The sequence below is a fragment of the Trichomonas vaginalis genome, chromosome IV, assembly GCF_026262505.1.
Source record: "Trichomonas vaginalis G3 chromosome IV, whole genome shotgun sequence".
In the NCBI taxonomy this organism is placed as follows: Eukaryota; Parabasalia; order Trichomonadida; family Trichomonadidae; genus Trichomonas; species Trichomonas vaginalis.
In genome coordinates, this window is record NC_067206.1 from 24,305,531 (window position 1) to 24,320,064 (window position 14,534).

General features: G+C 33.6%; 6 protein-coding genes and 1 pseudogene across 7 annotated transcripts, besides 5 other annotated features; all 7 read left to right on the forward strand.

The window, feature by feature from the left end:
- Positions 1-518: 518 nt before the first annotated feature.
- On the forward strand, positions 519-1,715 carry TVAGG3_0159180 (Type III pyridoxal 5-phosphate (PLP)-dependent enzyme ornithine decarboxylase domain-containing protein; the record flags this gene model as incomplete). The annotated part of the gene is made up of 1 exon (XM_001303793.2): positions 519-1,715. One exon carries the CDS (start codon positions 519-521, stop codon positions 1,713-1,715), a length of 1,197 nt encoding a protein of 398 aa, XP_001303794.1.
- A 33-nt stretch (positions 1,716-1,748) lies between these two features.
- Position 1,749, forward strand: a terminal%2Cinverted (terminal inverted repeat of tvBac_53III transposon ID:TVAGG3_0159190).
- Positions 1,749-1,781: a mobile genetic element.
- Positions 1,750-1,970: a mobile genetic element.
- Positions 1,938-1,970: a terminal%2Cinverted (terminal inverted repeat of tvBac_53III transposon ID:TVAGG3_0159200).
- Positions 1,971-6,148: 4,178 nt separating this feature from the next.
- On the forward strand, positions 6,149-6,391 carry TVAGG3_0159210 (serine threonine-protein phosphatase family; the record flags this gene model as incomplete). The annotated part of the gene is made up of 1 exon (XM_001303795.1): positions 6,149-6,391. One exon carries the CDS (start codon positions 6,149-6,151, stop codon positions 6,389-6,391), a length of 243 nt encoding a protein of 80 aa, XP_001303796.1.
- A 1,298-nt stretch (positions 6,392-7,689) lies between these two features.
- Positions 7,690-14,534: part of a mobile genetic element that runs on past the window's edge.
- Positions 9,554-9,955, forward strand: TVAGG3_0159230 (uncharacterized protein; the record flags this gene model as incomplete). The annotated part of the gene is made up of 1 exon (XM_051224906.1): positions 9,554-9,955. The coding sequence occupies one exon, from the start codon at positions 9,554-9,556 to the stop codon at positions 9,953-9,955; it is 402 nt and encodes a 133-aa protein (XP_051109892.1).
- Positions 9,975-10,127, forward strand: TVAGG3_0159240 (uncharacterized protein; the record flags this gene model as incomplete). Its single annotated transcript, XM_051224907.1, has 1 exon — positions 9,975-10,127. The coding sequence occupies one exon, from the start codon at positions 9,975-9,977 to the stop codon at positions 10,125-10,127; it is 153 nt and encodes a 50-aa protein (XP_051109893.1).
- Positions 10,763-11,467, forward strand: TVAGG3_0159250 (uncharacterized protein; the record flags this gene model as incomplete). Its single annotated transcript, XM_051224908.1, has 1 exon — positions 10,763-11,467. One exon carries the CDS (start codon positions 10,763-10,765, stop codon positions 11,465-11,467), a length of 705 nt encoding a protein of 234 aa, XP_051109894.1.
- TVAGG3_0159260 (uncharacterized protein) lies at positions 11,524-12,384 on the forward strand (the record flags this gene model as incomplete). Its single annotated transcript, XM_051224909.1, has 1 exon — positions 11,524-12,384. One exon carries the CDS (start codon positions 11,524-11,526, stop codon positions 12,382-12,384), a length of 861 nt encoding a protein of 286 aa, XP_051109895.1.
- Positions 13,249-14,168, forward strand: TVAGG3_0159270 (annotated as a pseudogene). Its single transcript has one exon. A coding segment is annotated over exon 1 (920 nt).

Sequence of the window (14,534 nt, forward strand, 5' to 3'; positions counted from 1 at the left end):
TAAATTAAAGAAATCTGGATTTGATAATAATATCTCCAAAATTCATCGATAAAATTCGGCAATTCCACGTATATGAGTTCCATGGCATGTCGTAAGTGTACTACGAAACTCGTATACATTAGCAAACACAAAAGTCTGCACTTCAAATTAAACTTGCTAAAAACCGCGCGTCCTGTAGTGATCATTTGGATCACCTTTAGGATCTTTACATTTCCCCTAATTTTCTATCAATCAGAGAAATGTGACGAGCTTCGATGGGAAATTCAATTTTATTCTCATCGTTAGTTTTCTTTCAAATTTACAAATTTTCTTTCCTTTTTTTCACCATAAAAAATTTAAAATATTATTGCCAAAATATAATTGCATGAGGATAAACGGTTTTTTTCAATTCTCAAAAAAACGATAATTATGGGGATGTACATAAAAATGTATTCTGATGCCATCGATGGAAATAATCTTGAAAAAAATATAGGAGAAAAATTTGGCAAAAATATATCATTTCATTTTATTAATTCAATATGAAGCATACAGCACCACCAGACAACTTTACACGCATAAATACTCTTGATGACACAATTGTAGATGCAATTCACAAGTTCAGTCCTGATACAGCCATATGGCTTGCAGATATGAATAGGGTTAGATATTGTGCCAATCTTTGGGAAGCCTACCTTCCAAAAATCAAAGCTCACTATGCAATGAAATGCTGCGATGAACCAAATCTACTTAAATTCCTTGCTGATCATGGATTTGGCTTTGATTGTGCTTCTAAAAAAGAAATTGAAGTAATCACACAAGATTTAGGAGTTGATGCTAACAGAATTGTATTTTCCCATCCTCTTAAAAACAAAGAAGCCATACTTTATGCCAAGGAAGTTGGTGTCGAAAGAATGGTCTTTGATACAGAAGAAGAACTTCGTAAAATCTTAAGATTCTATCCTGAAGCTGAAGTTTATCTTCGCGTCAAGCCAAAATTCTCTAACGCTAAAATTCCATTGTCTAAGAAGTATGGAGCACCACCAGAAGATGTTCCTAACCTTCTTCAGCTTGCTTCTGAGCTTGGAGCCAATTTCATCGGATTTTCATTCCATGTCGGAAGTCAATGTGACGATATCAACACATTCAGGCAAGTTTTCCAATATGTTGCAGAGCTTAAAGTTAAGGCGGAAGAATTAGGCTTAAATGTGTGCTTTATCGATATTGGTGGCGGATTTTATCCCCCTCATGCGCCTGCAAATAATTCTTTCAAAGAAATCACAGAAACAATTAACAACGCAATTGATGAATTCTTTGGAGAAAACGAAATTGAATTCGTTGGAGAACCTGGCAGATTCTTTGCATCTGAATACATGGATCTCATTTTGCCTGTTACATGCGCAAAGATACATGAAGATGACCATGGAGAAAGAACACAAAGCATTTATATCCCCGACGGAATCTATGGTGCCTTCAATTCAATTATTTACGACCATAATAATCCTCATTTTGAAATTCATACAGAAGGAGATAGTGAAAAACTACCAACAACTATTTGGGGACAGACATGTGACTCTGCAGATATTGTCTACGAAGACATGATGTGGCCAGAGCTTGAAGTCGGAGATTTGCTTATTGTTCGAAGATTCTCTGCATATACCTACTCTCCAACTGCATTTTTCAATGGTTTTCACCATCATCCTGTTGTCGTTCTCAATAAGGATGAGGATGATATTTAAAATTAACTAAAAGTTTTCAACTATTAATTTTTTTTAAGGGTGCCCTTACCACTTTCTGACATGCTCCCATAATATCAATATATCTTTATTGTGATTGCAAAAAAAGTATAACAGTAATATAAGGTACTATGTAGTGATTTAAAATAACTTCTTCCCGAACAAAGTTAATGACTTTTTACCTTAGAAAAATCGGATAAAAAACTAGAATGTCAAAAAAATTGAGAGAATGTCAGAAAGTGGTAAGTGCACCCTTAACTCAATGACTGATTTACTGCTCCTTTAAATAACTATTTCACTTTTCTAGTCCTAAACAGGAATCTTGAAACCAGAATCAGAAATCAGTCATTGACATGAATGAAAAATTGTTGTCAATTCATATTTTAGGATTTTGATGACTATGATTTTTCATCAGAAATGAAGCAACAAATAAAATAAAGATTGGAAAGTTTCAAAATCAAAAGCCTCCGTTGCTGGAAGTTAATTTTGGAATAATCAACCTTTCCTGGATAAATTGTTCCGTAGAACAAAAGCTTCGCTAATGTAACAGCCTTTAGCATCTCTATTTCATTATAGTCTATTAAAGTCATATAACTTTCATTATAATTAATACCAAAGTTTTGAATCTTGAATTTAGAGTAGTTTCGTTTGGGTTTCACTTGGTAATTGTAACACCAATGTTTCACATTTTCAAGGGTAAAATTTTGAATATCTTCTTTCTTTACATATCTATTATCAATTTCTTCCCATTTACCAGGAGAGAACTCTCCAAACAAAGTGTAATTGATCATGATTCGATCAAGTCCTGCATATAAAATTTTATAGTTTGTAAGAGATACTTTTGAACTTAAAAAATCGATAGTAATCCACATTTCATTATCACCAATACCAGAAACAAACCTAGATTGTGGATATTTTACTGGATTATGAACAATACAATCTACTGATGTGCGGTGTGCAGAAATATAATCATATGAAGATGAATTTTTTATAATTAAGAAATTTGCTTTTGTAAGGTTTTCAGTTCTATATAAACTTCGCATGGCATTGAAAAGATCATCAAAATCAGTGAGATCAACTTTCGGTTCTCTAGTTGTAACAGGGATTGAACTGATAATTTTCGATTTTTATTAATTCAGCTTTTAAAATCTTCAAATGAGCAGTAAATACAATGATTATCTTCGAGTGTTATTGTAGTTTCATATTGAATAGGTACCGAGTTAGAAAACAACTCATATTTGGAGAAAACAATAAAAAAATGGTAATGATGTGACACTTTTTCAAAAGGAATTCAATAAAAAAGGTACAGTCACTTCCTTCCATCCAAAAATTTGGCCTGAAACTCTGGCGAGAGACTATACATATTGTGTATGTGTAGAATGCTGAGTTTGGAAAAAATCTGCTAATACAATCTTGAGTTATATTATCCCCACAAATTATATACAGAAATAGCTTATATATCGGCAAGAGATGATTCAGTACAAGAAGTAGATCAGTTTTCTCTCATAAAATTAATCATATATCAAAATAATGCAGTACATTTGATACAATTTACAATATTGGTATAAAATTGAAGCTTACAATATCAAGAACTTTATAGAAAACAGCTCAAAGATATCATATGTTAACTACAATCTTAGAATTACATTTTTAATCTTCTAAAATCAAGATATATTAGACTAAAAACTTGATTTATACTCTTTTTATCAGAGCGTTTTACTGAGTTAGCTTACTTTTTTTCACAATCTAATTCATTTGTTTTAAAATTGAATACTATTTGGAATGATATTTGTGATTGAAAATATATTTTAAAATTGACCGTTAAATTCATCATAACATATGATAAGAAATAAAATCCTGATCCTCATTCTGTTCCATTTAATAGTTAAAAATTCCAAAAATAATTTAAAAAAAGAAAAATAAATATCAAAGATTTGATTTTTCACCTGGAAAAATGAATTTTGAATTTTTTTTGGAAAACCAAAATGAAGTATTATTGTCCAAACTTTGAATTTGAAACCTTTCTAAGTGCAAAAAACCAATAATTGTTGATTCCAATATTAAATTTTTTAATCTGCAATACAAAGAAGACCAAATCTCAGATGTTATGATAAAAATGATATACACACTAGAATTTTCTAATTTTTTTCAAGTAAATTAATATTGTTTTTATTTCATCAACAACAAGTAAATATAATAATCGCATCTAAGTGTATCCGTAAATATTTCGTAATTACTATTGTTTGTGATATCAAACAATAACAATGTGATAAGATTTCAAATTTCAATATTAAAAAAATCTCATGAAATTAGAGTAATTGTTTGGATAATGAACATTACTTAGTAAGGAAAAGACAAATTATTTCTGAAAAACTTCATGAAAGCATGTTAATATCGTAATTTATTCTACAGAAAAATTGGAAAAGCCGATTTGTTGGATTTTTAAGCTATGTATTTATCATTTGAGCGTGATTAATATATCTGACTTTTTAGCAAAATTTTTGGTTGGAAACTATCAAATTGTAATTTGATTTCCTGATGTATGTTTTTGTATACGTGATTTATGACCTTATTCATTTTAGGAGCTATTCTATGACTGTGAATAGTTTAGAACGATATTTATTGAAATTGGAAAATATAATCAGCCTGAAGAGGGTTCATCCGAATCAATATGCATAGAGAAAGTATAGATGGCTATGTTCTGTTGCAATGTCTCATTGAAGGCTTTTTTGATAAAATACATAAGGAGATTGGAAGGATATAAATACCCTAGATATTTTTCTAAAAAAATTTTCTAGAAAGTTGTGCGAATCTGCTGGAATGGTCTTTCCCACCCATTGTTAAAAAAAGGTAGTGGGGCCTCCAGGCACTTCGTGCCCTCTAGCCCTGAAGATGTTTAGTATAACTTTGTCCGGACAAGTAAGGGTCTATCGTCGCTACAGGAAAAGTTACAGGCGTTCCAAGGAAGTATACTTTGAGAAGCCTTCTTCTGGGTCGAAAACATTATATAATGTGTCGCTTTTCACAAATTATATATGTTTTCATGTTTTGTCACTTTTCTATCACTTTTCAGGAAAAAACATTTTTATTATTATATATAAATGAATTTTACAAAACCACCGTTACCGTTCTTTGGAAATAAGGGTAAATGTAAAGATATTATATTGAGAGAACTTAAGAAACTACCGAATGGTCTAACATTTGTAGATTTGTTCGGTGGAAGTTTCTATATATCCCATTTGTGCCATACAATATTCCCAGACTCAAAGATTATATGCAATGACTTCGACAACTATATGGACCGTCTCAAACATATACCAGACACAAACAATATATTGAAAGCGTTAAAAGAAAAGATACCTATAGGTAAGATGGAACGTATACCATTAGATAAGAAAAATATTGTGAGAGAGGTTTTGAAAAAAGCAGAATATATAGACTGGGATAGTATATCTGCTAGACTATTATATAGTGGTTCTATAAGAGTTCATGACATTGAAACACTTATGTCAAATGTTTTATATCTTAACTATACAAATGTTTTCAAAGAGAACATAGAAAAATATATTGAGGGTATAGAGTTTGTGAGATGTCATTGGACAGAGTTGTATGAAAAATATAAAGACAAGGAAAATGTTTTCTTTATAGTGGACCCGCCGTTCTATAACACATGGGATTTTCAATACCAAGTAGACTGGACTTTGAGAGACTCTTTAGAAACTTTAGACGTTTTACATAACTGTCCATGCTTTTACTTTACATCCGATAAAAGTGGTTTGGAAACCGTTATGAGATGGTTAGAGGACATACATGACTATGAGTTTAGATATGACAAGATAGAATATGAGAGAGGTCCTATAAACCGGAGAAAGTGTCATAACAAAGAAATTTTACTAGTAAGTAAATGTGGTTTGAAATAGGACTACTTGTTTTAGGTTTTTTCCATTGTGTCATTTATTTATTTGACGTGGCAGAAAAGTACAGAGAATATGAAGATGAACCAATGCCTGCAAATGTTCAGCATATGTACTCGTAAGAGATATTTTTATCTAATATTAAATGGACGCACAGAACTTAGCGAATGCACAGCAACCTGGACAACCAAACCCAGAGAATATTCCAAATGAAGTTAGAATACAAACTGCAATGGCAAACTATGGTCAAGTGCCAACAGATGTACAAATGCAAACTGCCATGTCAAATGACGCTGCGTTAGGTTTGCCACCATGGTATGCAAATATGAGATGGAAAGAGTTTATACAAACCCGAAGTGGATATAAACAACTTTATGCAGATGACGCGAACACAGGAGTTGACCCAGAATATGTTTTCTACCAGAGGAGAAACAGAATGTATGAGCTCCAGTTAAAAAATGCTATGGAACTCAGAAGGAAACGTAAGAGACTAGGCGGACATTAGATTTTTACATATAGTAAATGGGTTTCTTCAGTAGTATTGGAAACTTCTTTCGAAATGTTGGAAGAGGTATATGGAATGGAATAAAATCTGTCGGAAGAGGAATTTGGAACGGTGTCAAAAATATTGGTAAAAGAGTAGGTCAGTTCGTTGGTATTATACCTAAAGACCCTGAACCAGAAGAACAAGCTCCTGTTATACAACAGCCTGAACCTGCACCACAGTCTAGTTGGCAACCAAATCCAACACCTCAACCGTATTAAAAAGTTATATTTTTACCGTTCGATAGTAGTTGTATATGAAACTAAGTTCTAAGTAAAACGCATGGTATAATGGAATTATTCTCTTTCTTCCATCTGTTGTAAACCATACTTGAAAGTCTGAAATACTTCCACTCGGCGGTTCATATAGCTTTGTAGGTTTTTCGTAAAAGTCATTTGCCAAGCATAAAAAAGAGTTTTGGGGCCAGAAAATGAAGCATGAACGATAATAGCATCTGAGTCGAAAACATTTTCATATGTTCCATTAGGGTTTTCGACTTCATAAAAGTCCGGGTGTACTGGATATTCTGCAGGCTGATTTAACATCCTCAGAAATCTATACCATGCCAAGTTGTTATATTTTGTAGAAATATAAACGTTTTCTCCAAGGTCTTCTATTCTATTGATTTTAACAGTTGCATTTTTCCTGTCATATATAATATCGAGATGGTACTCTCCTTCGTCAATGTTATACTGTTTTGCATATTCGAGATAGATATCGTTTATTTTTTCTTGAAAAGCTTGAAGAGTTGTTTCTAAGTTTACAAGCAAATTCACTTGTAAAAGTTTTCCCTGTTCAAATTTCTCATACATACGTTTTTCTTTGTTATAGTATCGAACTACAAAACCGACTGTAAATGGAAACCATGTATGGCTTCTGAAATGAACTTCATTCTACGAAAGCCAATAGCTTTTGTGACGGATGGGTCTCTTAACCATCTTAACGGGTAGTCAAAACGATAGCCTTCATGCTTTACGGTCTCTGTCTCAAACTTTTGACCGACATTAGTAAAAAGTTCATCTAATGGTTTAGTTGTAGCAACTCTTGAATTTTTTTTTCTATTGAAAGCATATTTTATCTAGAATAAAAATGTCAAATGAAACAGCGTCTATGAGAGAAATACAACACAACCGACAACTCATTATACAAGCTCTAAATAAGAACACAACAAACTTTTCAAACTATTCTAAGATATCTGAGTCATTGAAAGAAGGAAACTTAAAACTGACATTAAACCCAATGACAGATGAGTTTCTATTTCAAGACAAGAAGAACCATACTGTCTGTATAAATCCAACAAAAGGAACTTTAAACGAGAAACCTATATCTGAACTTCTTTTGAAAGCAGATGTTGACAACAAAGCTGACAAAGAATATGTCATTGAAAAAGTTCAAGAAGAACATGACAGAGCAGATGCAACATATGCAACAAAAGAACATACTCATCCTGAACTAGCAGACAAAATATGTTGACAATAAAATGTCAAGTGAAGTGACAAGAGCTGAAAACGAATATTCTAAAAAGACTCATATACATACCATTGCAAATATTACAAACTTACAAGAAACCTTAGAGACAAAAGCAAATAAGACTCATACACATACCATTGCAAATATTACAAACTTACAAGAAACCTTAAACAGGAAAAGTGACGTTGGACATACACATACCATTGCAAATATTACAAACTTACAAGAAACCTTAAACAGGAAAAGTGACGTTGGACATACACATACAAGTTTTACAACTGTTGCTATAGAAAATATTGCAGGAACGGTTGAAGAACCTGATGGGGATGTATTATATTGGAAACCTCCTAACTTTCCACAAGGTTTAACATCGGAAGAAAACATAACAACGACGAAATACATTAGATGTAGAAATGTTTATGTCATGGAGGATGAAAAAAACGTTAAATTCACTGCTCAAGATTTATATGAGAAGAAAGCAGACAAAACAGAGCTTCAAACATTAAAGACGGAAATACTTCAAACATTATATCCTATAGGCTCTATTTATACGTCAATGAACTCTACCAGACCAGAAGTAGTACTTGGTTTTGGAACTTGGACTCAAATAGTCGACAGGTTTTTATTGTGCAAACTCTTCAAAGGAAACAGGTGGAAGTAAAACGATTTCAGGTGAAAACTTACCTGCGCACAGTCACTACATAGATTTAAGTACATCTCAAGCAGGTTGGCATAGTCATAGATATTGGAATTGGTCAGCAATGACAAAAGGTAAAGGATATGATGTTAAAGACAACGTTCAGTTTGCTATAAATTGTTACTGGAGTAACACTGAGGGAGGAGGAAACCATACACATCGCGTTTCAGGGTATACGCAAACAACGGGACAAAGTAAAGACTACATGCCACCTTACATGACAGTTTACGCATGGTATAGAATTGCTTAGTCGTCATTTTCAACTTCTTTAGCATATTCGTCAGGAGTTGTCTTATATTGGTTAGGAACTGTCTTTGAAAGTATACCACCTTGAACTTTGACAAGTTTGAAACGAGGTCTGACAATAGTAGTTTTATCTTCTGCTTGCAGTCTGTACATTTTGCCATGTTTGCCTAAAACTTCATAATATTCTCTTGTATACTTTCTTCTATTTTTACGAACACGAATGTGAGTACCTGTCGGGTTCCCATTGTTGTCATAGTCAATAGTATTTTCATATGGTCGCGTTTAGGTATTTCTATTTTTACTTTGTCACCTTTCTGAAGTTTGAAGCCCGGCATTCTTTCTTGTTTGTCTCTTTTGACTAAATTATTAAATATATAGTCTTTCTCTAAGTCAGGGTTTTTTTCATTTCTTCGGGGAGTGGTTTCCCAAACCTTTTGTTTACGGTTATGTAAATATTTAAAACTTGTCTCATCTTTGCCATGGAGAAGTGTCTATATTGTCGTCATATGACATTTCATTTGCTTCACCACCTTGTGGTTGGTTTAAGTCTCTTAACATTTTTATACAACCGTCAATGACACCAAGAGCAGAATGGTTTTGGTCGACAATGAAATATTGTTTACATTTTTTGAACGCAGATAGTTTTTAATATCATCTGATTTGAAAGAACTTTCACAGTCAGATGTCAGTTTTGTTGGATGGTATTTGTCAACGAATATTGTCAAAGCAGTTTTCACATCTAAAATATTTTTGGACCATAATGGTATGGCTTCACAGTATCTTGTGTTTTGACCGACAAATATTAGCCAGTATGGTGGTCCATCTGTTCTAACTCTCGGAATGTTTTCCAAGATATCCATAAACCAAGCATTTGGTGTTGAACTAAAGATTTTTATCATGAGTGCTTTCTTTGTCGCTTTAGAAACATAGGGGTCCTTGTTTGGATTCGTCATTTTTTAACCCATAAGAAATGGGTTTATTTGGCGCGTTAGCAGGAGTTGCATCCAGATTTTTACCCGCAGTGGGAACAATAGCCAGAGGTGTATTTGGAGTTGGAAGGAAGATTTTGAGTACATTAGGTATACTTAAAGAGAAAGCACAACCTATTATACAAACTGTACAGAAAGGTTGGGATGTAGCACGAGATGCAACAAATCTTATTCCAAATCCTGAAACAAGAGGAAAAGTTCAAGGATGGATGGACAATGTAGGAAGACAAGCAGGAAACTATTATAACAAAGCAAATGACTACTATAACCAAGCAGGACACTATATGGACCAAGGTGAAAGATTCTTTAACAGAGGATATAACCATGCACAACAGTGGGTAAACAATAACCAACCTCAACCGCCTCAAACGTGGGGAATGTAAAGTTTTTTACTGAGATGAAATGAACAATACAGCATTGAGACAAATGGGTTCAAGATGGATTTGTCGACTTCCAGCAGTTACACCACGTGTTTGTCAAGTTCTTCCTATACCTCAGGAAGTTTTAGACCGACTTAAAAAACCTAAACAACCAGTTGAAAACAAACCAAACTAAAATTTTTTACTGAGATGAAATGACCGAAGAAGTTGAAACGGTAGATTTGACACCACAAACAAAAAGTTCAGAACCATTGTCAAAACCTGTCAAAGAACTTACCGATGAAGAGAAAAATTCAATAATAGAAAGTGCCAGGTCTGGAAATACAAACCCTAACTACAAAGTCACTTTTCATAAAAATGGAACGGCAAGTATCTCAAAAAAGAAACAGACTCTCACAAATAAAATATTGAAGTCTGAAGGAGCTTTCGAGACAACAGATGGAAAAGTTTACTTCACTGACCAACAGTTCATTATAGAACATCTCATTGACTTAGAGTCGAAATATTCTAAACTTTACAACAAACACAAAAAGTTGAAAGGAAAACAAAAACAAATGGCATATGATATTTATGAAGATGTTGACGACACAACTGTTCCTGCAGGTGAGGTAAAGTCAGCGGAACCGAAAACTGACGAAAAACCAAAAACTGAAGATAAACCAAAACCAAAGTTTAGTTTCCAAACTAAACCAAGTCAACCTTCATTAGCTGGTATGGGTTGGCGTCAAAGACTTATGGCAGCAGGCGGTTATGTTAAGTAAAGAGAAAAAAAAATATTTTTTTATTTTTATAAAAATGCCCCCATATAGAATGGATAGAAAATCTGCTAGAATAAAAGCAGAGTTGCAAAGATATGGTTGGAGAGTTTCGAAGAAGTTTAAATATAGGAAGGGAAGACCCATAAAAGTCTATGACAAATTGTCTGGTCTTCGCTACGAAATGGATTTGGAAACAGCACGTGCAAATTATCCAAACAGACTAGAGAGGTTAGAAGAAGAACGTCTTATGGACATGCCTTTCGATGTTAGTGAACCTCAAGTTGAAGGACACGACGGCTTTGCCAGATTCTATTGGAAACATGACGAACAATTGCATCCTTTGAGAAGGAAAAAAGGTAGTGCAGAGGATGGTCATGCTCCCATGGAAAGAACAAGATATGCATATGAGAAGTACCGTGAAGTTAGAAGTCAAATTACTTCTGGTCGAACCTTTACAGTAAACTTTGACGAAGGAAAGAACAAAGAAGGCTTCATGGGTGTACTTGCTGCCATACAAGACGGAAATAAGAAAGGACACAATCTCAGATTGACCATAACAGATTTGGATGGTCACATTTACTATGCATATGGCAATGTCACAACAGCCGCACAACTTCTTGACGCTTTCAAGACTACAAAGAGAGAACAAATGGTTGACTCCGACTCAGACATTTTGAATGCAATTGAAGGAATTGCAAGTGTCAAGTTCGAATGGTACCAACCTAACCCTCAAGCAGTCAGACAACATGTTTGTTAGATGAGAAATATGAAATGGCATACCATTTTAAAACAATATATTTTTACATATATTAAATGCTTCAGGTTGAAAAACAAAGAACAAAAGTAGCAGATACAAAACCGTTAGACTATATCTTTACAAATGCTGGTAGGACTATTTCAGATGAAGAAATTTCATCCCGAGCATACAGGTTTGACTATCCAGTTCGTTGGCTTCAAAGTCCTTCAGATGCAAAGGCAATAGGATTTAGAAGAGTTTTGTTTTCAAATAGAACTAACGCATTTATGTTCGCAGTATATTTTCATGGGCAGTATAAAGGTTCTGATGGTCTTATAGACAAATTTGACGAAATGAGGATCTTTACAGTTCGTTCAGACGAAAGTCTTGAGAAAACTCTAAATGACTTTCAAACTCAAATGAACAAATATTATTGGGAATTTCAAGAAAAATACGACTCTTTACTAAATGGAACATACTATCTGAAACTAGAATATGACAAGATGAACTCCACCGTTTCATTTCAAAAGATCGAAATTAACCCTCCAAGAGATACAGAGTTTTTATTTTGGAAAGTAGACAAACGTTCTTGGGCACAATTTCTTCGGTTACTAAACCAGAACGAACCATTACCACCAGATGGTCCATTTAAATTTATACTTCCACCAGCAGATTTGACAGTTTATAGAAACGTGTTTGACCCTCAAAATGTTATGTGTCATGCAAGTTTCAGTTCAAGCAACAATAGTTTTCTATGTATCGGTAAGGACTTTTATGACTTTGCTTCTAAATTCTACGAACCACCTAGTAACAGTTTCTCTGACTTTCAAGTTTGGTTCACAACAAATGGTGTGCAGCATATAATACCATTGTACTATGACTTTTATCTCGAATTGTCTTTCATATATAACTACGGAAAAGTGCTGAAAAAGTATTGAATGTGAAGTTTAGGTGAAGTGGTGAGATCTCACCTGTTTTTTCACCTCTTTTTTCACCTGTTTTCTCACCCTCTTGAATTTTGTATAAAAACCAACCGCCGGTTTTCTTCCGGTTGCTATATTCTTCACAAAATGCTTGTTTTGAGGTCGAGCCACTTTTGGCTCCACCGTATTCTTTCAACCAAAACTCATGAAATTTGGTCGTTTTTCAGCAAAAATATATTTTAGGTGAAGAGGTGAGATCTCACCCGTTTTCTCACCTGTTTTTTCACCTCTTTTTTCACCTCTTGAATTTGTCAAGACTTCTTCGTAAATGTTTTGTCAAGACTTCTTCGTAAATGTTTTCGTTATGCCACTTTGTGCCGTCAGTCAGTCAGTCAATGAAATTTACACCAAAAATATAATTTAGGGTAGAAGGTTAGATCTAACCTGTTTTCTAACCTCATTTCTACCCTCGTGAATTTGTCAAGACTTCTTCGTAAATGTTTTGTCATGACTTCTTCGTAAATGTTTTGTCAAGACTTCTTCGTAAATGTTTTGTCAAGACTTCTTCATCGTAATGAGCGTAAAGGACCCAAAAATATAATTTAGGGTAGAAGGTTAGATCTAACCTGTTTTCTAACCTCATTTCTACCCTCTTGAATTTTCATGACTTCTTCGTAAATGTTTTGTCAAGACTTCTTCGTAATGAGTGTAAAGGACCCAAAAATAATGTTTAGGGTAGAAGGTTAGATCTAACCTGTTTTCTAACCTCTTTTCTACCCTCTTGAATTTTCATGAATTTTCCCGAAATAAAAAATAAAGTTAGTTTTATTTTTTTATTTTTTTTTATTTTGTATGTAAGAACAGAAATGTCAGTCGAAGCAACAACACTTCAAACAACAGCACCAAACTCGTTAGTCATGAATCCAACATCTATGTTAGTAGAAATGAAAAGCTTCATTCCTTCTTCATATACTTTTGAAACAGAAATCCAGAAGATAAAGCAAGAACTTTTAACAAGTAATTTAGACTGTAGTGCGAAAGATGAAACAAATGAACAGTATCTTTATGAAATGGAGGACATTATTGACCATTTGCCTAAACTACCTGAAATCCAACAACAAAAGCTCACTATTCCTGAATTCGACGAAATTGAAGTCAAAGCAACTGACTCAGTAGAAATAAAGAAGTTCATACGAAAGGTAAACTATGAATTCCTTGGATTTCATTGCAACCATAAGGTTATGGACAAAGATTGCGACATGTTATATAAGAACATCTCTGACATATATAAATCTGGGGAGTTTAAGACCTACGACAACTTTGTTTCGTTAGTTGCTGAATGTGTATGGCAGATAAGAGATAAAGATAAAAGATGTAAAATATGGAACAAACAAATAAAACCAGCAGCTTTTGAGTTAAAGAAAACCATTGACGCCTTAGTTGTTTTAGCAGGTAAGGTTTCAGAATATAACGCAAAAATGAACCCGCAATGTTCTAAATGTAAAGCGGCAATGAGGAGATATAACTACTCCGTCAAAGAGATAGAAAGAATGAGAAACGACTATGCAGACTTAAAGAAAGAAGCAGAAAAACCAGCAGAAAATAAAATGGACATGTTAGCATTTCTGAACAAAAACTATCCAACTGCTGACGATTTCCTTCTATCTGACGTCAAGAAGAAATATAAAGAGACTTTCGGCATAGTTAAAACATTCGATATCCTCAGCGAAGAAATAGAAGCTACAAAACTGTTTAGAGTCTCACGAATTCATAACGTTTACCATGTAAAACGCTTATAAAATAACTGGGGTAGAAAAGAGGTTAGAAAACAGGTTAGATCTAACCTTCTACCCTAAAATATATTTTTGCTGAAAAATGACCAAAATTCTGAGTAAAATAATTTTTAGGGCTTGTGTCAAACCGTTGAGTTTTCACAAAATTTAAAAAATAACGTTTACCATGTAAAACGCTTATAAAATAACTGGGGTAGAAAACAGGTTAGAAAACAGGTTAGATCTAACCTTCTACCCTAAAATATATTTTTGTCTGATTTACGCTCATTACGAAGAAGTTTTGACAAAACATGTACGAAGAAGTCTTGACAAAACATATACGTTCATGTTTGACAAAACATATACGTTCATGTTTGACAAAACATATACGTT